The 22,685-nt window shown below is 39.6% G+C and overlaps 1 protein-coding gene across 1 annotated transcript in view; it reads left to right on the top strand.

The window, feature by feature from the left end:
• Nucleotides 1-22,685, top strand: part of TPRG1 (tumor protein p63 regulated 1) — a 155,119-nt gene that overhangs the window by 25,771 nt on the left and 106,663 nt on the right. The window contains 2 exon segments of the mRNA XM_007458072.1: nucleotides 8,501-8,731; nucleotides 17,696-17,787. Coding sequence (XP_007458134.1) covers nucleotides 8,510-8,731; nucleotides 17,696-17,787 — 314 coding nt within the window. The 5' untranslated portion in view covers nucleotides 8,501-8,509.

Here is a 22,685-nt window from a genome sequence, read left to right as displayed (position 1 = left end):
GCCTCTCTCTCGCTTTGTCACAGCTTACCCATCCCCCTCCCCATATCCTCAAGTCCATTCTCTAGTAGGTCTGTGACTTTATTCCTGTCTTACCCCTAGGTTCTTCATGACATTTTTCTTTTCTTAAATTCCATATATATGTGTTAGCATATGGTATTTGTTTTTCTCTTTCTGACTTACTTCACTCTGTATGACAGACTCTAGGTCTATCTACCTCATTACAAATAGCTCAATTTCGTTTCTTTTTGTGGCTGAGTAATATTCCATTATATATATGTGCCACATCTTCTTTATCCATTCATCCAATGATGGACACTTAGGTTGTTTCCATCTCCGGGCTATTGTAAATAGAGCTGCAGTGAACATTTTGGTACATGAGTCTTTTTGAATTATGGTTTTCTCAGGGTATATGCCCAGTAGTGGGATTGCTGGGTCATATGGTAGATCTCTTTGTAGTTTTTTGAGGAACCTCCATACTGTTCTCCACAGTGGCTGTACCAATTCACGTTCCCACCAGCAGTGCAAGAGGGTTCCCTTTTCTCCACACCCTTTCCAGAATTTATTGTTTCTAGTTTTTTGATGATGGCCATTCTGACTGGTGTGAGATGATATCTCATTGTAGTTTTGATTTGCATTTCTCTAATGATTAATGATGTTGAGCATTCTTTCATGTGTTTGTTGGCAGTATGTATATCTTCTTTGGAGAAATGTCTATTTAGGTCTTCTGCCCATTTTTGGATTGGGTTATTTGTTTTTTTGTGATTGAGCTGCATGAGCTGCTTATAAATTTTGGAGATTAATCCTTTGTCAGTTGCTTTATTTGCAAATATTTTCTCCCATTCTGAGGGTTGTCTTTTTGTCTTGTTTATGGTTTCCTTTGCTGTGCAAAAGCTTTGAAGTTTCATTAGGTCCCATTTGTTTATTTTTGTTTTTATCTCCATTACTCTAGGAGATGGGTCAAGAAGGATCTTGCTGTGATTTATGTCATTGAGTGTTCTGCCTATGTTTTCCTCTAAGAGTTTGATAGTTTCTGGCCTTACTTTTAGGTCTTTAATACATTTTGAGCTTATTTTTGAGTATGGTGTTAGGGAGTGATCTAACCTCATACTTTTACATGTACCTGTCCGGTTTTCCCAGCACCACTTATTGAAGAGGCTGTCCTTTCTCCACTGTACATTCCTGCCTCCTTTATCAAAGATAAGGTGACCGTATGTGCGTAGGTTTATCTCTGGGCTTTCTATCCCGTTCCATGGATCTATCTTTCTGTTTTTGTGCCAGTACCATACTCCCTTGATTACTGTAGCTTTGTAGTATAGTCTGAAGCCAGAGAGCCTGATTCCTTCAGCTCCATTTTTCGTTCTCAAGATTGCTTTGGCTATTCGGGGTCTTTTGTGTTTCCATACAAATTGTGAAATTTTTTCTTCTCTTTCTGTGGAAAATGCCAGTGGTAATTTGATAGGGATTTTCCATTTTTTGTTCTCAAGATTGCTTTGGCTATTCGGGGTCTTTTGTGTTTCCATACAAATTGTGAAATTTTTTGTTCTAGTTCTGTGAAAAATGCCAGTGGTAGTTTGATAGGGATTGCATTGAATCTATAGATTGCTTTGGGAAGTAGAGTCATTTTCACAATGTTGATTCTTCCAATCCAAGAACATGGTATATCTCTCCATCTGTTTGTATCATCTTTAATTTCTTTCATCAGTGTCTTATAATTTTCTGCATACAGGTCTTTTGTCTCCTTAGGTAGGTTTATTCCTAGATATTTTATGCTTTTTGTTGCAATGGAAAATGGGAATGTTTTCTTCATTTCACTTTCAGATTTTTCATCATTAGTGTATAGGAATGCTAGAGATTTCTGTGCATTACTTTTGTATCCTGCTACTTTACCAAATTCATTGATTAGCTCTAGTAGTTTTCTGGTAGCATCTTTAGGATTCTCTATGTATAGTATCATGTCATCTGCAAACAGTGACAGCTTTACTTCTTCTTTTCCGATTTGGATTCCTTTTATTTCCTTTTCTTCTCTGATTGCTGTGGCTAAAACTTCCAAAACTATGTTGAATAAGAGTGGTGAGAGTGGGCAACCTTGTCTTGTTCCTGACCTTAGTGGAAATGCTTTCAGTTTTTCGCCATTGAGGATGATGTTGGCTGTGGGCTTGTCATATACGGCCTTTATTATATTGAGGAAAGTTCCCTCTACACCTACTTTCTGCAGGGTTTTTATCATAAATGGGTGTTGAATTTTGTCAAAAGCTTTCTCTGCATCTATTGAGATGATCATATGGTTTTTCTCCTTCAATTTGTTAATATGGTTAATCACATTGATAGATTTGCGTATATTGAAGAATCCTTGCATTCCTGGAATAAACCCCACTTGATCATGGTGTATGATCCTTTTAATGTGCTGTTGGATTCTGTTTGCTAGTATTTTGTTGAGGATTTTTGCATCTATGTTCATCAGTGATATTGGCCTGTAGTTTTCTTTCTTTGTGACATCCTTGTCTGGTTTTGGTATCAAGGTGATGGTGGCCTCGTAGAATGAGTTTGGGAGTGTTCCTCCCTCTGCTATATTTTGGAAGAGTTTGAGAAGGATAGGTGTTAGCTCTTCTCTAAATGTTTGATAGAATTCGCCTGTGAAGCCATCTGGTCCTGGGCTTTTGTTTGTTGGAAGATTTTTAGTCACAGTTTCAATTTCAGTGCTTGTGATTGGTCTGTTCATATTTTGTATTTCTTCCTGATTTAGTCTTGGCCGGTTGTGCATTTCTAAAAATTTGTCCATTTCTTCCAGGTTGTCCAATTTATTGGCATATAGTTGCTTGTAGTAGTCTCTCATGATCCTTTGTATTTCTGCAGTGTCAGTTGTTACTTCTCCTTTTTCATTTCTAATGCTGTTGATTTGAGTCCTCTCCTTTTTTTCTTGATGAGTCTGGCTAATGGTTTATCAATTTTGCTTATCTTCTCAAAGAACCAGCTTTTAGTTTTATTGATCTTTGCTATTGTTTCCTTCATTTCTTTTTCATTTATTTCTGATCTGATTTTTATGATTTCTTTCCTTCTGCTAACTTTGGGTTTTTTTGTTTTCTTCTTTCTCTAATTGCTTTAGGTGCAAGGTTAGGTTGTTTATTCGACATATTTCCTGTTTCTTAAGGTAGGATTGTATTGCTATAAACTTCCCTCTTAGAACTGCTTCTGCTGCATACCATAGATTTTGGGTTGTCGTGTCTCCATTGTCATTTGTTTCTAGGTATTTTTTTTATTTCCTCTTTGATTTCTTCAGTCATCTCTTCGTTATTAAGGAGTGTATTGTTTAGCTTCCATGTGTTTGTTTTTTTTACAGATCTTTTCCTGTAATTGATATCTAGTCTCATAGCGTTGTGCTCAGAAAAGATACTTGATACTATTTCAATTTTATTAAATATACCAAGGCTTGATTTGTGACCCAAGATATGATCTATCCTGGAGAATGTTCCATGAGCACTTGAGGAGAATGTGTATTCTGTTGTTTTTGGTTGGAATGTCCTATAAATATCAATTAAGTCCATCTTGTTTAATATATCATTTAAAGCTTGTGTCTCCTTATTTATTTTCATTTTGGGTGATCTGTCCATTGGTGAAAGTGGGGTGTTAAAGTCCCCTATTATGAATGTGTTACTGTCGATTTCCCCTTTTATGGCTGTTAGTATTTGCCTTATGTATTGAGGCGCTCCTATGTTGGGTGCATAAATATTTACAATTGTTATATCTTCTTCTTGGATCGATCCCTTGATCATTGTGTAGGGTCCTTCTTTGTCTCTTCTAATAGTCTTTATTTTAAACTCTATTTTGTCTGATATGAGAATTGCTACTCCAGGTTTCTTTTGGTTTCCATTTACATCACCATTACATCACCTTACTTTCAGTCTGTATGTGTCACCTTACTTTCAGTCTGTATGTGTCTCTAGGTCTGAAGTGTGTCCCTTGTAGACAGCGAATATATGGATCTTGTTTTTGTATCCATTCAGCCAATCTTTATCTTTTGGTGGGAGCATTTAGTCCATTTAGTCCATTTAAGGTAATTATCGATATGTATGTTCTTATTCCCATTTTCTTAAATGTTTTGGGTTCATTATTGCAGGTCTTTTCCTTGTCTTGTGTTTCTTGCCTAGAGAAGTTCCTTTAGCAGTTGTTGTAAAGCTGGTTTGGTCATGCTGAACTCTCTCAGCTTTTGCTTGTCTGTAAAGGTTTTAATTTCTCCATCAAATCTGAATGAGATCCTTGCTGTGGAGTAATCTTGGTTGCAGGTTTTTCTCCTTCATCACTTTAAATATGTCCTGCCAGTCCCTTCTGGCTTGCAGAGTTTCTGCTGAAAGATCAGCTGTTAACCTTATGGGGATTCCCTTGTGTGTTATTTGTTGTTTTTCCCTTTCTGCTTTTAATATGTTTTCTTTGTACTTAATTTTTGACATTTTGATTAATATGATTAATAAGGCATATTTCTCCTTGGATTTATCCTGTATGGGACTTTCTTTGCTTCCTGGACTTGATTAACTATTTCCTTTCCCATATTAGGGAAGTTTTCAACTATAATCTCTTCAAATATTTTCTCAGTCCCTTTCTTATTCTCTTCTTCTTCTGGAACCCCTATAATTCGAATGTTGGTGCGTTTAATGTTGTCCCAGAGGTCTCTGAGACTATCCTCAGTTGTTTTCATTCTTTTTTCTTTATTCTGCTCTTCAGTAGTTATTTCCACTATTTTATCTTCCAGGTCACTGATCCGTTCTTCTGCCTCAGTTATTCTGCTATTGATCCCATCTAGAGTACTTTTAATTCCATTTATTGTGTTGTTCATCTTTGCTTGTTTCGTCTTTATTTCTTCTAGGTCCTTGTTAACTGCTTCTTGCATTTTGTCCATTCTATTTCCAAGATTTTGGATCATCTTTACTATCATTATTCTGAACTCTTTTTCAGGTAGACTGCCTATTTCCTCTTCATTTGTTAGGTCTGGTGGGTTTTTATCTTGCTCCTTCATCTGCTGTGTGTTTTTCTGTCTTCTCATTTTGCTTATCTTACTGTGATTGGGTTCACCTTTTTGCAGGCTGCAAGTTCGTAGCTCCCGTTGTTTTTGACGGACTAGTGCCTGTGTTCTGGTGGATGAGGCTGGATCTTGTCTTTCTGGTGGGCAGGTCCACGTCTGGTGGTGTGTTTTGGGGTGTCTGTGGACTTATGATTTTAGGCAGCCTCTCTGCTATTGGGTGGGGTTGTGTTCCTGTCTTGCTAGTTGTTTGGCATAGGATGTCCAGCACTGTAGCTTGCTTGTCATTGAGGGAAGCTAGGTGCTGGTGTTGAGATGGAGACCTCTGGGAGATTTTCGCTGTTTGATATTATGTGGAGCTGGGAGGTCTCTTGTGGACCAGTGTCCTGAAGTTGGCTCTGCCATCTCAGAGGCACAGCACTGACTCCTGGCTGCAGCCCCAAGAGCCTTTCATCCACATGGCTCAGAATAAAAGGGAGAAAAAATAGAAAGAAAGAATTAGTAGAAGTAGAAAGAAAGAAAGGAGGGAAGGAGGAAGGGAGGAAGGAAGGAAGGAAGGAGGGAAGGAAGGAAAAGGAAAGCTGATAAAGTAAAATAAAATAAAGTAAGATAAAATATAATAAAGTTATTAAAATAAAAAAATAATTATTAAGAGAAAAAAAGAAAAAAAATTAAAAAAAAAAGATGGACGGATAGAACCCTAGGACAAATGGTGGAAGCAAAGCTATACAGACAAAATCTCACACAGAAGCATACACATACACACTCACAAAAAGAGGAAAAGGTGAAAAAAATCATAAATCTTGCTCCCAAAGTCCACCTCCTCAATTTGGGAAGATTCATTGTCTAAAGCAGGGAAGGAAGGAAAGAAAGAGAGAAAGAAGATAAAGTAAAATAAAATACAGTTATTAAAATAAAAATTAATTATTAAGAAAATAAAAAACAACAACCCAGACAGATAGAACCCTAGGACAAATGGTGGAAGCAAAAGTATGCAGACAAAATCTCACAAAGAAGCATACACATACACACTCACAAAAAGAGGTAAAGGGGAAAAAAATCATAAATCTTGCTCTCAAAGTCCACCTCCTCAGTTTTGGATGATTCATTGTCTATTCCTGTATTCCACAGATGCAGCGTACATCAAGTTGATTGTCGAGCTTTAATCCGCTGCTTCTGAGGCTGCTGGGAGAGATTTCCCTTTCTCTTCTTTGTACAGCTCCCACCCAAGGGCTCAGCTTTGGATTTGGCCTCGCCTCTGCGTGTAGGTCGCTGGAGGGCGTCTGTTCTTCGCTCAGACAGGACAGGGTTAAAGGAGACGTTGATTCGGGGGCTCTGGCTCACTCAGGCCAGGGGGAGGGAGGGACACGGAGTGCAGGGCGAGTCTGCGGCGGCAGAGGCCGGCGTGACGCTGCACCAGCCTGAGTTGCATTGTGCGTTCTCCTAGGAGAGTTGTCCCTGGATCCCGGGACCCTGGCAGTTGCGGGCCGCACAGGCTCCCCGGAAGGGGGGTGTGGATAGTGACCTGTGCTCGCACACAGGCTTCTTGGTGGCGGCAGCAGCAGCCTTAGCGTCTCATGCCCGTCTCTGGGGTCTGCGCTTTTAGCCGTGGCTCACAACCGTCTCTGGAGCTCCTTTAAGCAGCACTCTTAATCCCCTCTCCTCACGCACCAGGAAACAAAGAGGGAAGAAAAAGTCTCTTGCCTCTTCGGCAGCTCTAGACTTTTCCCGGACTTCCTCCCGGCTAGCCGTGGTGCACTAACCCCTTTCAGGCTGTGTTCACACCGCCAACCCCAGTCCTCTCCTGGTGCTCTGACCGAAGCCCGAGCCTCAGCTCCCAGACCCGCCCGCCCCGGTGGGGGAGCAGACAAGCCTCTCGGGCTGTTGAGTGCTGGTCGGCCCTGATCCTCTGTGCGGGAATCTCTCCGCTTTGCCCTCCGCACCCCTGTTGCTGTGCTCTCCTACGCAGCTCCAAAGCTTCCCCCTCCGCCACCCGCAGTCTCTGCCCGCGATGGGGCTTCCTAGTGTGTGGAAACCTTTCCTCCTTCACAGCTCCCTCCCACTGGTGCAGGTCTCGTCCCTATCCTTTTGTCTCTGTTTATTCTTTTTTCTTTTGCCTTACCCAGGTACGTGGGGGGCTTCTTACCTTTTGGGAGGTCTGAGGTCTTCTGCCAGCGTTCAGTGGGTGTTCTGTAGGAGTTGTTCCACGTGTAGATGTATTTCTGCTGTATCTGTGGGGAGGAAGGTGATCTCCGCGTCTTAGTCTTCCGCCATCTTCCACCCGAACCCTATCTTGCCCCTCCCTTTTACCCTCTCCTCACTGGTAACCACTAGTTTGTCAGAGATAATCATTATTAACACTTTATTTTATTTCCTTTTAGATTGTTTCTAACCTCTGTCCTACCACACATGTATATACATATGCAAGTCCAGGTATTATTCCTTCCTTCCCTCCCTCCCTTTCTCCCTACCTTCCTTCTTTCTTTCTGAATTATTGTAACAAATTTGAATAACATTATTCATAATATTTTATAACATTTTTTCCATTAACAATTGTTGTTTTGGACATCATTCCATGGTAAAAATATATCCTCACATTTGTAATGACTACATTGTATTCACTGTGCAGTATAACGTGTCTTATTTAGCCAATTCTCTGCTGATGGATACTTAGTTTCACTATATTTTTTTGGTATTAGATGTGTGAGTGTGTAATGTTGCTATTATACACAATGTTTTGCTATTAGACATAAAATTATGTACTTTTCTACGATTAGGCACAGTGTTGTAATGTACAAACTTCTATATTTATGTCTTTGCATTTGTCTAAATTATTCCCTTAGGATACATTTTTATTTATTATTAAAATTTTTTACTGACGTATAGTTGATGTACAATGTTATATAAGTTACCGGTGTACAATGTAATGAGTCACAATTTTTAAAGATTATATTCCACTTACAGTTGGCTATATTCCCCATGTATACTTGAAGATACATTTTTAGAATTGCAATCTTGCGGTTAAAAATATGCTCAGTTCTAAGTGCTTTCGTGCCCTATTACTACCCAAGAAGTACACAAGAAGGTGCAATATCATTGCTTTTAACTCTTAAATAAGCTTGCAGGCTAGTAGGTTTTCAAGCAAAAATGCTATGAAAACTTGAAGAGAAATTGTCTGATAATGATTTTATACTGCTGTTCCCTTGTTCAGCTTCCTGTCCCTGGGAATAAAGACGGGGAAAATGGAAATACTTGCAGCTTCCTTTTCTCTGTCCAGAGGGTCTCTGCTTCTTTCCTCTGGTAAACGTCCACAGAGGATTGTAGAGTCTGTGTTATTGAACTGCATCCGTCAGTGCCTCTGTTTAGTTAATGTGTGGTGGGTTTGTCAGTTTCAGGAGCATCATTTGCTCATCATACACTGTTTTGCCATAGCTAGGACACAGGCAACTTTTTTTTTTTCTGGGAAGATTGTTTCTTCCTTTGTTTTAGGCTGAAGAAATGTCAACCATTGGGAGTTTTGAAGGATTCCTACCTGTGTCTCTGAAGCAAGAGGGAGATGACCAAACCTCTGAGACTGATCAGCTGTCCACGGAGGAGGGTGACCCAGGCACTGTCTCAGGGCCAAGGCAGACTTCAAGGCCTCCAAGTGTGACTGAATCAGCACTCTACCCCCGTCCCTATCACCAGCCTTATATCTCACGGAAGTACTTTGTTACACGGGTAAAATAATAAAATCATGAATGTAAATACTACATAAAACTTCTCCTTAAGAATATCCTAATATCCTTCCATATACCACATGTTTTACCAACTGTTTTCATATTCGTTATCTTGTGTAATAGTCACAATAACTGTGAAGTAGTCATCCTTATCTCCATTTTATAGGCAAAAGGTCTGAATTTCGGAGAAGTTAAGTGTCTGTTTTTGACCACCAGATAGTATCAAGGAGAAGCAGGTCCTTCAGCCTCCATGAGTCTTTGGCTCCTGAGTCCTGTATTCATGCTAGACCTGACCTCAATAAATTAATGCTCTATGGAGAGAGAACCAGACTGGCTAGAATATAAGGCTGGGAGCCCAGAGGGAATATTTGTTGTAAGTCTGGAAAAGACATGGGTGATGGAGTGGAAAGGGTTGCTGAGCATGGGCTAAACCTCAAGGGTCTACATGGGCATGCTGGTATAACAATACGGGGACAAACACTTTATTCCAAACCTGTAGCTGCAGTTTGGAGCTGAGCTTCTTTCCTGTGCATCAAAGCAGTGAGCTTGTAGGCTACCATCAACTGGGGGCAACATTGCAGATTGTGCACTGTGGCAACAGAGAGATTCTTCAAGTGTACATGGAACATCTCTTTGTTGAAAAAAAATTTTTTTCAACTCAACTGCTAAATAAGTGGTGGCCAAGAGTTTGAGACTATTTATAATGCTTTAACTAACAAACCCTGATTTGTTAGCCTTTAAAATATATCTTTGGTTAAGATAAAGTTGTAGCTAAAGAGACTCAATGTGTGTGTGTGTGTGTGTGTGTGTGTGTGTGTGTGTGTGTGCGTGTGTGTGTGTTTGAAGATATATACCTATATTACCTATATTCAGTGACTCATATGTGCAGAGTGCTTTGGCATGTTTTCTACTATGTGTGTGTTTGTGTGTTTTTGCATAGGCAAAGCAAATGGTTTATTTTCCAAAGTATAAGAACTTTATTGAATATGCAAAGTTCAGCTTAAGATATAGCTGGGAAAGAAATCAAAACATCCCTTAAAGTGTCCTTTTCTTTGATAGTCATGGTGAGAGAAGAACAGGATTTGACGAGAGAAGAACAGTGATGAATGATCTAGAATAAGGGCTTTATCATTGGAAGCTCGTTCAATTAAGAGAGCTGCCTGAGAAGTCTATGCAAAGCTGTTGTCTTTGCATCTGATGATGGGTCTGAAGTTGCTATAGATCAACCAGTTGGCTGTTGTGAAGTAGGAATAGGAAATAGGGAATAGCCTGAACCTGGATGGACAAACTGGAATTGCTTTTGACCGAGTGGCTCCCACCATGGAAAAATGGAACCTGTGTTTGTCTCCCACCAAGTCTGAACTTGAAGATGTGAGCCACTTTCAGGAGAAGCCAGTGCTCTTTTCCTCCGAGCGAGCTGCACACTTACCCAGTTCAGGGAAGGAGGATCTGAGGGAGGAGGTCTGACTGTAACGGAAGGAGCTGTAGGTCCAGGGGCTTCCCCACCCCCTCCCATGCCACCAAGTAAACAGGAGGTTGGCAGCTGTGAACATGAGCTGCACTTGGGCCTGATTGTCCTGCCCTCATCTTCAATAAGGAATCGTGACTGATGTTTCACTTCTGCCTTTCAAATCTGACACAAACGTCTCTTGTGGCCAACACTAATTTAGAAGCAGACAGGAAAGGAAATTCTAGAAAATGTAGTTCTAGCTTAGCTAACTTGACACAGTCTAAAGCCGCAACGGAGCTTTTGTTTGTTTATTTATTTATTTACATGATGCTTTTATTTGTGTGGCTCTATGTAGCTTATAAAATACAGTCCCCTGGAGAAGCACTGTGAGGTAGGCAGGAAAGGGCTTATCACTCTTGTTTTAGTGGTAAACGTATTGAAGTTTCAGAGGAGTGAAGTGACCTAAGTCACGTAATATTAGTGTAAGAGCTATAGCTAGACTCTGTACCTTCTGTCTCTAAGTCCGGTGCTCTTTCTACCATAATGTACAATTGAATGTATGGCCCCCTAGTAAAGATTGTCAGTGATTGACTACGATTCATGTAAAGAACATCTTCTCCAACAAGTGTATAGAAAATAACTTTAAGTTCTCAAGAGCTTGGGAAAGGAAAACTTTCTTCTAATCTTATCAGTGAGTCTGGAGTAGACCTGAGGACTCTTTAGGAGGTATCTGTAAAGGCTACATTCCCAAGCAGTCGGCATTAACTTTCCTTCAGACCAAGAGACAAAATATGAAGAGGTTTTTTCTTTTTTAGCATGTGAGTATAATGAACGTGCTTTAATGCCTATGAGGATAATGAAAATACAATTGTTGGTTCGACTGAAACAATGATAAATATTATTTTGGATAAATAATGATCCAGTTTTACTACCTTGTAAACCACAAATCTGCTGATGTGGTGGTAGCTGAGGAAATGGGAGGAGACATTGTATGTATGTATATGTGTGTGTGTGTGTGTGTGTGTGTGTGTGTGTGTGTGTATATACATATATATAAATTTTCTCATCTTCAAAGTATGGATAAAATATCAGTTTTATATGGTAGTTTAAATGAGCTAATTTTTAAAGAGTTCTTAGTACAGTGTAAGACACATCTATTAACATTTCATAAACAGCATCTCTTGCTATTCTAAATGCTTTCTTTCTCTTTTGCTGACTTGACATTCACATTCCCGTTATTGGTAATAGGAATGATATTAAGATGCCCATGACCTCACCATGACCCCTAAGGTGAGATATAAATGTAGACCTATAGGGTCTGTAGCAGGAAAGAGGTTCAAATGAAGGAAGCTAACTGATTTTCTCAAGGGATAATTAAATCAGGCCAGGGCTCTGAATGACTCAGATCTATGAAACATACATCATAATGTTTTGCTTCTTAGAGCTGAAATGAGATCGAAGGATGATATGGTCCAATGCTTCTCAGTCTTTATCATGCAAACGGATCACCTGGAGAGCTTGTTAAAATACTGGTTTGATTCAGTGGGTCTGGCATGAGGCCTTACATTCTGCATTTATATAAACTCTCTGGCAATGCTCATGCTTCCTGTCCACAGACCACGCTTTGAACACCAAGTTGCTAGTCAATTCTCTAATTTTTAGAGGCAACTAAGGTCCAGAGAGGGGCAGTGGCTCACCCAAGGTCTTAACAGTTAGTGAGCACTGACTTGCCCAAGAGGTTAGTAAGTAGCAAAGCTAGGGTTAGAACAAATGTTCCCCAATTCCCATTCATAGTTCTGTGATCCCATGCAGTGATTTAAAATAAATCAATTTATTACAGTGTAAGAATTTTAAGGATATATCTTGCAAATTCAGAAAAGCAGTAAGTGACTGAGTGGAGAAATTCTTTGGCCATGCATTTTATTTTATTACAGGGTTCTAAAATAATTTCACAGGAGGTGGTTTATTGAAAAAAATTGGAAAATGTGGGCAAGCAAGATAAAAGTCACCATAATTCCACAGTTCAAAGTTAACCAAAATATATGAATGTGCTTTTATACATTTTGGTGAATAACCTTACTTTTTCTTACATGTACATTTTATTGTGCAAAAGAATAGAATTACATGCCAAATATTTATTATGTCAATAACTGTAGATTCATAACATCATTTTTAACACTCTATAATATCCCACTATGGAGATGTAGTACAATCTATTTAAGTTTTGCTGGATATTTAAGTTGGTTCTTGTTCATATCTGGAAAGGAAAGTTATTCCTTGGCTTGCTGAGACAGGATGGCACTCAGTTACTCAGCTGCCAGGAGTGGACACCCAATGCTGTAATAAGAAGGAGGATCAGTATATGAGTTTCAAGCTGGATATGCAAAGATGTGACTGATATGAAAGTATAGATCAATTTAGGACAAACAAGGCATTTTTAGCATCATAATATCGTGCATTAGATCACATCTCTGAGTACCTGGTCGTAAAACAAGCCAATCTGGTCCCTTAAACCTCTTGTGTTCTTTTATGGGTCACTCTGGGTTGTTGCTTTCTTCCCTCAGGCTTCCAGCCAATTATTTATTTACTGCAAAATTGCCCTTCTGATACAGCTTAGCAACATTCTTTCTCAGAGCCAGGAGGGGCCTCATAAAATATCCAACCCCACCCCTGAGACACATAAAGAAGATATGACTTGTCCAAAGGCAACCAGCAACTTAGGGGTCACAGCAGGCCAAGAACCCAAGACTCCTGGAACTTTCTACCACCCATCCACTGCCTTCGGCCTCGGACAATGAGTGAGGAGTCACAGTAATGAAGGTCTGAACCACTTGCTATCAGTCTGCTTGGATAACCTTTTCCTCATATTTTTGTTCATCGGCTATTATTGCTTAGACATATCTAAAAATGGCCTACTGTCTTCTCTCAACAAAAGTACCCCTCAAGGCTAATAACTTGAGGTATATTATGATAATCACTTTAGTCGTGGAGAGTGATATTCAAAAGCAACTTCTTATGAAAGGAACAATACTTGATCCTCATGGAGAAAGATATATTTAAACTCCCTGTAGGACTCTATATTTGCAGATACCTTATCAGAAAGTTGAAAGCGATTAGAGATGGGGAATTATCTCTAAATTTATACTTGAGAATGTAAATTACATACAAACTAATGGGACTAAAACTCTTTGATCTTTTAATATTTAATTAATGGTTCCCCATGGCCTTTTTATAGCCTGTATTCTATTGTGAGCAACAAGATTTTAATAAGCAGGTTTGGGACTTCCCATTGTGTGGCAAGACATTGTTGCCTTCATGACACTAATTTGACTTTCATACTCTCTCCTTTTCCCTCTTCTCTTACTACACGCTTCCCCATGTCTTGCTCTTAGTACTGGGAACAACTAAATATATTAGTTGTATTGTTATTGTCTGTGTGAGCTTCTTTGTGATTTAGAAATTATATATCTCACTGGGCAAAATGTTTCTTGAATCCCCTCCTTACACTGAAATCTTTTGAAGATGGTAATAAAGTTGATGTTTCTATCTGAGGGCAGACACTTAACAATCATGAAATAAGAAGCATTTCCTTCATTTTCAGGGAGAGACAAATTTGCCTGGGCTTTACAAATCACATCCAATTCACAGCTGGTTTTCTTACCTTATGAATATACCACAAAGTAAACTCTAGGTATGACGACACCCTCAAGGGAGAGCTGATTGTGTCTAAGTCCCTAGGAGCATTCCTTTCTATCGTGTCCCCTCCTCTCACTGTCTAGCTGAGGGGTCCAGTACACGGGAAAATATTAGCAGCAGACATGAATATTGTTTGTGTGGCTCCTGGCCCTGGGCTATTCTAGCTCGAGGAAACACAAGGAGACAAATACATATGTCTTTGAACTTTCCTCACTATGTTTGTTTTGATTGAAAATATTTAGTGCCGGACTATTAGAGAAAATATTGACCATTAAGCTATGTAGTGATTTATAAGTAAGGATCCCCCTAATGATTTTTTCTTAAAATTTAGAATTAGAAATGTATGTGTACTCTTGCCAGGCTTTCTCTGGTCGAGTGATGAGTACATATCATTCCATTATACTTTCTTATTAGTCTTAGAGTACAAGGAGTCTCAGAGCTGGTTGTTCAGTAACCATTTGATCCCCCTATCCCAGTACAATGATTTCCCTTCTATTTAATGTTAACAAGAAGAATGATAATGAAGTCTTTTATTCTTCAGTGTTACCAAATGTTTTCACCATTTCCTAACAGCTCTGTTACAGTTAATGATATCTTATCCATCTAACAAATGCTTACACCGATGCATGGAATGACAAGGTGACTTAACATGGGTCTCACAGCCAGCAGAAAGGCTGAGATTTAAAACCTTGTCCCGGACACAAGTCAAAGTGTTCACACACTTTATTTCATTTTTGACACTAAAAGGCTGAAGTTAATTTATCATAGTAAACCGATAATAACAAATGGAAGAGAATAAAATACTCTATCAGGATACCATGCACAACTGTTCCATAGAGGCACAACTGATATGTCTACTGAAGGTAAGAATTCAGGGAGTGAGGACATGGACGGAATTCCAGAGACTTCCAAACTGTTCTGTAAGGAATACACTTTATTTTTAATGTTTAACTTTTGAAAATGTGTATAGCCAAACAACACCCATCCACTGGCTCCATCCACCAAGTTCCTTCCCTACCCTTAAGGAACTGCTGTTAACATTTTCTATGTATCCTTCTAGAGTGACTTTAGGCCTGTACAAACACAGATACTTATTCTCACCCATCCTCCTCCTTTTCACACAAAAAGTTGCCATATTTACCCTTTCTTCTGAACATTTTTTTCCTTTCACTTAATAACGTATTTTGAAATCGAAGATTAGTACATGTTTCTTAATTTTTTACATATTTATCATATTTCATTGCATGGATATGTCCCATAATATATCTAACAGCTCTCCTGTTGATAGATATTTGCATGGTTTCCAAGTTTTTGCTGTCCACAAACTAGACTGCAAAGGACACTTTATACATATGTCATTTTGTACATATGCAAGAGTATCTATAGTATAACTTCCCAGAAATGGAATGTGTGGATCGAAGATTAGATCATTTTGATAGCTTTTGCCAATTGCCTTCCATAGGGAAGACAAGTAAGGTTTTGAAAAATTCTACATTCTTTTATTCATCTTTACATGTTTTTGGCAAAGTGTCTGGCATAAAAGCATCCAACAAAATGCTTATTTTAGGATTATTTCATTATTCTCCAATTCCACTTATAATTTTTTTCTTCTGAAAAGTATTAGTTTCACTACCAAGTTATATTAACTTGAGGCAGAAATTATGTGAATACAGGAAAAGAGACAGGAAAAATAGCCATGATGAGTCATCAAAGAAAGCATCATTTTTTAGAGAGCTTTGACTAGTGGGCCTAGTAGAGTTAGGCTGTATCACGGGGAGCCAAGGATGATGGATGATGGGAGAATTGTCACAGAATCAGGAAATTTCCCTTCAAGGTAGTCCAGTCCTACCAGCTGGATTACTGGAAACCAGTGATGTTGACACAATCTCCTGTGTCAGTGGGAGCTCAAGGCATATTTGACTAGTGTCCCAGAACTTACTGATTTTGTGACACACAGGTTTCAGCAAGCCCGGGGTACCATACTAGCTTTCTGACAATCCTTTAACCAGCAGCAGAGGATGACAAAAGAGTTGGAAATCATTCAGTCCCCTGGTTGACTGTCCAATCCAACAGGAAACTTGTTAAAATTGAAAATTAGAATCTCTCAGTGTAAAAGGCTATGGTCATATTTAAGATTTCCAGGAGGTTTTGATCATCAACTTGGCTCAGAAAGCTTTGGTTCAGTCTACTCAGTTGTCTTATAGATAAATAAATGGAAGCCAAGGAAAGTTAAATAATTATCTATAGATCACAGAATTTATTCATGACATATCTGGAATATGAACACAGGTCACTCAATTCTCTGTAGTTGTCCTATCCATTTCCTGGATGACTTGTGCTGTGTGGAATGAGCGGAAGGGAGGGGGACAGATAAGTACTTAAAGTTCTGTACCATTTACTACCATTTCACTTCTGAAGCAGCTCCATTCTTTCCCTGTATTTTACATGTGGACTCATATAAGATTTTTCTTAACTGATGGACTCTGTGGCTAACGTCTTTCAAAGCCTTTTATCATAGTTTGAGAAAACAAGCAAACCAAAATCCTACAGTCACCTCACCTCTGGGAGAAGATATTTGAATGGGTCCTAGCCAGGCTAGTATCCCCATTTCCTTTTGGGAGAGAAAGGTCTCAAGCTAGGAGGATTAGGAATGTTAATGTTTATGGAAGATTAGGTGTCTAGCATAAAGCCCTATTATATAGAGACTATATGAGAACTTGTAACATGCTAGTCCCAGGGTTGGGCATGAGACCAGCACTGTGTTGTAGGCCTGGAAGTGGAATGTCTGGGTTTCCTGTCTTGTCTCCCTACACAGACCCCTGTTTTCACACTTATAAAATGGAATGGCTTATAATAGATAAGCCCTTGGCTGTAGTGATTCTCAACTTTGGCTATACATTGGAGTTATCTGGGATGCTTTAAAAAGTCCTGATATACTGTTAGGTGAATCCCATCCACTGAGTATCTGATATAATTGGCCTGGTGCACAGCCCTGGCATTAGGATTTTCAAAAGCTCTGCCGGTGATTCTGATGGGTAACCAAGGCTGAGAGTAACTGCCTAGAGAACAATGGTTCTTATAGTAGAGTCCCACACCAATAGCATCACCCAGGAACTTGTTAGAAATGCAAATTCTCAGGCCCACCCCAGAACTACTGAATCAGAAACTCTGGGGACAGTGCCCAGAAATCTGTTTTAAGACACATTTCAGGTGATTCTGATGTGTGCTGAAGTTTAAGAATCACTGAGCTAGAGGGTCTATGAATTTATTATTAAGACAGGGTTAATCCATTTTTAAACTAGAGGCAGCCTCATAGTAGGAATTCCTTTTTGGATAAAGGTAAAAAAAGAGAGGTAAGGAGACAAAAAATTCATTTCCCAGAGCCAGACTATAGTCAGAATACTGAAGAAGCTTTCCTCCTGTGTGTTTTATGGCCATGTACTCTTTGAAGAGAGAAAGGTTAGATTTTAAAAGTGTATGTATTGCTAAATGCATTGAACTTCCTGATACACATTTGTTTATTAGAAAAACTGGTGCTCTGAAAATGGCTATCTTCATTTCTATGAGAAAATGTGAGTAAGATTATAGAAATCTCACAGGACTTGGATCACTTTTGTCCCACCCAAGGAGAGCAACTTAGTAAATACCAGAGTTTAAGACTAAGCTCTCCAGCAGGCAGTGCCTACAATAAACAGGCAACTCCAAGAATTCTCTCTCCTGGTCAACTTTTTGGAGGAATTGCTGGGATACAGTAATTAATCATAAGCTTGAAGAGGACTCAGTCTTCTCTAAACTAGGTATTCTCTTTCTCCTACTCAGGCAGGGGCCATTGAGACTGCCACGGAAGACTTGAAAGGCCACATTGCCAAGGCTTCTGGAGAGAAAATTCAAGGCTTCTGGCTCTCGACAGAGTGAGTAGTTATGACTAAGTGAAGGGCGGTGGAAATCTAGCCTTTTCCTTGACAACACCGTAATAGAATAGGAGATGGCCCAGTGGAAGAATTTCTCCTGGTTACAGTGAGATAATTGATTGACATACCGAGCTGGAGAGTAAAGTTTCATGGTGCCCTATGGCTGATGGTATGACCAGGTTTGACTTCTACCACTGTTTTCCAGGCTAGCTGCTTCACTCAACCATCACTCTGACTACCTTGGGTCAGGCCCTCATCAGGGCTCTCAGGGACCATTGTATTAGCCTCCTAACTGATCTCTCTGGTTCCAATCTCTGTTTCTTGTAAGCACTCTCCCTCCAACCACATCAGGCTACTAACCATCCCACTCCGGGTACAGTGGAAAGGAAGGTTGGGAAAGAGGATGAATGAGGTCAACATATACAGTGTGAATTTTATCATTAGGTAAGTTGGGTACAATAACATGAGCAACAAATCATGCAGGATAAAGAAAGGCGACCTTGGCGGGGGGGAGGGATAGATTGGGAGTTTGGGATTGACATGTACACATTGCTATATTTAAAACTGAAAGCCAACAAGGACCTATTGTATAGCACAGGGAACTCTGCTCAATATTCTCTAATAACCTAAATGGGAAGAGAATTTGAAAAAGAATAGATACATGTACATGTATAACTGAATCCCTTTGCTCTACACCTGAAACTAATACAACATTGTTAATCAACTATACTCCAATATAAAATAAAAATTAAAAAAAACAAAACAAGCAAATAAAAAGCCCTCAAAAGAAAGGCCACCTGTCCAGAGTTAAGGTAAAAACCAAATCTAACACTTAAGTGCTTGTCATTTTAATGACTGCTCTATTCACCCTCAAGGCTTATCTTAGCTACAGGGGTTTTCATTGCCAAAGACACAATGAAGATGGTTAACTTTCTGTCCTACCCTGAAACTCTAGTGTCTGTGTGACCTGTTTTTCACCCACCAGGTGAATATTAGGAATGCCATAGTCCTTGTAATAATAAGTAAAATATGCACATAATAAGGGTAAGAGGCATCTCTTTTCTTCTGCAGAATCCATGATATTAAATGGAGAATGCAATTAGAACTCCATTTGAGATACTTAATTGGTTCAGTAAGTTTTCTTGGTAATACAGTCACCAAAGGTTCCAGCTGAAAAGCTCAGTCATTTCTACACCTGAGTGAAGAATCATTTTATCTTTCCCTTCTGGGAGGGACATCTTTGAATAAATTTTAGGAGGACAACACCGGGATGTTTAACCTTCCAGTCAAGCAGAACAAATCCCTCAATCAAAGGAATGCAGAACCAAATAACCTGTGAATCCATCTTTCTGACCACCATATCATGTTTTTGTTTCAAATGGGTTCCAAAAATTGAATTAAAATGAATTTTTGAAAACCAAGCTGACAAGTTCTGAGCATTTGTGTCTTCATCTATGAATTGCAGATAATGATATATACCTGACAAGTTGTTATGAAGACTAAACAAGGTAACATTGTAAAATTCTTAGCAAAGTCCCTAGCACATAGTGGATTTTCAATGGACGTCAGTGTCCTTCCTCTGTTCTCAAGTACTAACTGTTGGTAAAAGGCAATACTTTTTGACGTTGTTATTGGTAGCCTCTGCCTTTATTTCTATCTTGTCTATCTCTATCTCTATCATCTCTGGGTTACCTTTAATGAAAAGTTCTTTAATTTATTCACTTGCACCAACTTACATTTTATTCTCTACTCTCCACCTCCCATCTGCAGAGTAAAATATGATTTGTGCAAATGAAAAGGCTGCCTTGATTAAGCGAGATGTCTACATAAATTCTGAAGGTCACAACAGAAGTAAACACCTATTTTGTTTCTACAATGTATCTCACTGTTTTTCTACAATATATCTCATTTCATTTCTACAATGTATCTCATTTATAAGAAAGAATGCACAAACATGGTCTTTCAAATCCAGTGGTGGCTATTTTTGAATTCTCAAATAATACAATCAGTAATTTCTTTAAGTGTGCATACTTTGTTTGGTTTTATTTGTACAGAAGTTTGACTTGTTTTTTTGTTTGTTTGAATGTTTCTGCTCTGTGATTGCAATGGCCTGTAGATATCAATTTTTGAAAGATAAATCTGATTGTGTGATCTGCATTGAGGTTTAGCACTATAATTGTGTGCTTGATTTAACATCAGCTAGGATGATTGCTAACACCAGCAGTTTTCAGGTAAATATGAACAGCTTTGCCCCAAAGACACAAGTCTTGTACCTACCTCTGAACCTAATAGGAAGCTCAGAAAGTTGGTAAGAAATCTCTGGCAACTAGTTTTCTATTTCTCTTTTGTCTTGTGGTACCCATTTATATTAAGGACAATAATGAGGCATGTATCCTGTGCATGTAGAATTTCAAGCAATCATATTTGCTTGTTTGCTATCAGACTTTCTTCCTTTGCACATTGGAACCCATTTCTCCTTTTTTTTTTTTTTCGGTACACGGGCCTCTCACTGTTGCGGCCTCTCCCATTGCGGAGCACAGGCTCCGGACGCCAGGCCCAGCGGCCATGGCTCACAGGTGCAGCCGCTCTGCGGCATGTGGGATCCTCCCGGACCGGGGCACGAACCCGTGTCCCCCGCATCGGCAGGCGGACCCTCAACCACTGCACCACCAGGGAAGCCCCATTTCTCCTTTTTAAATGGTAGTGATTTTGTGTTCATTTTTGGTCATTCTTCTCTCTCAAAATTCTTTTACTTCTCCCACAACCCTCCATCAAAATCTACTTTCAAGAAAAGATCTGATTCCAGTCATTTTTACCAGAGTAAGACATTGCCAGTTTCTTTTCTTTTCCTGTTACTCTTTGTAGCTGGTTCAGACTGCCTTCATGTAATAGAAGGAGGTGCCAGTTGCAAAGAAAATGTTCAGGCATCTGTACTAAATGAATGGGCTCCCTTTCACTGCGACTGTTCAAGCAGAAGATAGGAAGCTGTTTGTCAAAGGAGGGGCATGCATAGTTTTTTTTTTTTTTTTTTTTTTGCGGTACACGGGCCTCCCACTGCTGTGGCCTCTCCCGTTGCGGAGCACAGGCTCCGGACTCGCAGGCTCAGCGGCCATGGCTCACGGGCCCAGCCTCTCCGCGGCATGTGGGATCTTCCCAGACTGGGGCACGAACCCGTGTCTCCTGCATGGGCAGGCGGACTCTCAACCACTGTGCCACCAGGGAAGCCCAATGCATAGGTTTTGAATGACCTTTCAGACTTAAGTCCTTTTGCTGTAGTGCAGCAAGAAACAGCAACAGAAAAACCAACCAAGCAAAAAACAAAACCTCCAAAATAACAACAGCAAGACTAAACAAAACAAATGTATAAACACACAGGCCCAGAAAGGTGAGAACCTGGGCTGCTCTTGTCCCCTTTCCTCCTTTTTCTAATGGAATAAAACCCAGCCATTCCTGAGAGTTACAGGGGCTGTAACATAGACCTATTTTCCCAGCCTCACCAACCACACGACTGTTTTCAAGCATAACACTTTTTTTGTATGTGACAGAAAAGACTGGACTTCATGTACATCAACTTTCAGCTCCTTCTGGGGAGATGAGAAATCCCTGGCTACTCATCAGTGGTTTAAAGAATACCTGCTTTCAAACCAGTATTCCAGTTTCAGAATGATGAATAGTAAAAAATCTTTTAATGTAGTATATAGCACATGCAAAAGTATCTTCGTGTCCATGAACTTGCTTTACCTTCCCTACATCCTTGTTAGTTGTACGATTCCCATTTTATAGATGAGAGGTGGAGACTAGGGAAAATGAAGTGGCCAGATGAAGATCCCGTAAGTGATAGAGCAAGAAGGATGGACCACCACACTCCTGCATTAGCTGGGTTCTGATTCTTTCCCCAGGTATATACAGTGTAGATGTGGGGTGACTAATAAGCCCAGCTCCATCTTTAGTCATGGTTGGTCAGACTCCTAGAAGTAGTTTGATATAGGAGGGCAAGGTGGGAGCTGTTGAGAGGAAACTTGAAAAGGGCTTATGGGCCTCGTGTATCATGTTTAAGAACTTCGATTCTATCCCTTAGGTGATAGGGAGGCTCTGATGGGTGAGGTTCTGTATTTATGTTTTATGAAGATCACTGAAAGTCCACAATCCCTTATCTAAAACCCTTGAATCAGCTGAGAATTTTTCATATTTTGCAAATGTAAAACAATGCATACGTTGTTTATTTTATGCCCCAAGTGGAGGTCTGGGACAACCCCCCCTAATCAAACATATTAATATCTTTGCAGGGAAACATGTGATATTAAAAATAGCATAAATGGTCATCTGGTTCAGATCTGGTTTTACCACAAAATGAGTTTGCACCACGGCTGCAATTTTCAGAGCTTTGTTGAATTTGAAATTGTGGATCAGGGTTTGTGGCCTGTACATGTTTGAAATGTGGAGGATCAATGAATGGGTGGGAGGTTAGGTGACATATTAGATACTTATGCAATATCCATGAGGGTCTGATCCAGTGGCATGCTGGAGCTGGTTCACACATGCTCATAAGAGGTGAATGGTAGGATTTCAGGAATTTTGACAGTCAGTTGTTAATTTTTTTTTTTTTTTTTTCTTTTTAACATCTTTATTGGGGTATAATTGCTTTACAATGGTGTGTTAGTTTCTGCTTTATAACACAGTGAGTCAGTTATACATATATATATGTTCCCATATCTCTTCCCTCTTTGTCTCCCTCCCTCCCACCCTCCCTATCCCACCCCTCCAGACAGCCCCACATTCTTTTTTTTTTAACATCTTTATTGGGGTATAATTGCTTTACAATGGTGTGTTAGTTTCTGCTTTATAACAGAGTGAGTCAGTTATACATATATATATGTTCCCATATCTCTTCCCTCTTA

Source organism: Lipotes vexillifer, unplaced genomic scaffold (genome assembly GCF_000442215.2).
Source record: "Lipotes vexillifer unplaced genomic scaffold, Lipotes_vexillifer_v1.1 scaffold1264, whole genome shotgun sequence".
NCBI classification, from domain to species: domain Eukaryota; kingdom Metazoa; phylum Chordata; class Mammalia; order Artiodactyla; family Lipotidae; genus Lipotes; species Lipotes vexillifer.
Note: the sequence above shows the minus strand (reverse complement) of the source record. Positions and strands in the feature narration are given on the sequence as shown.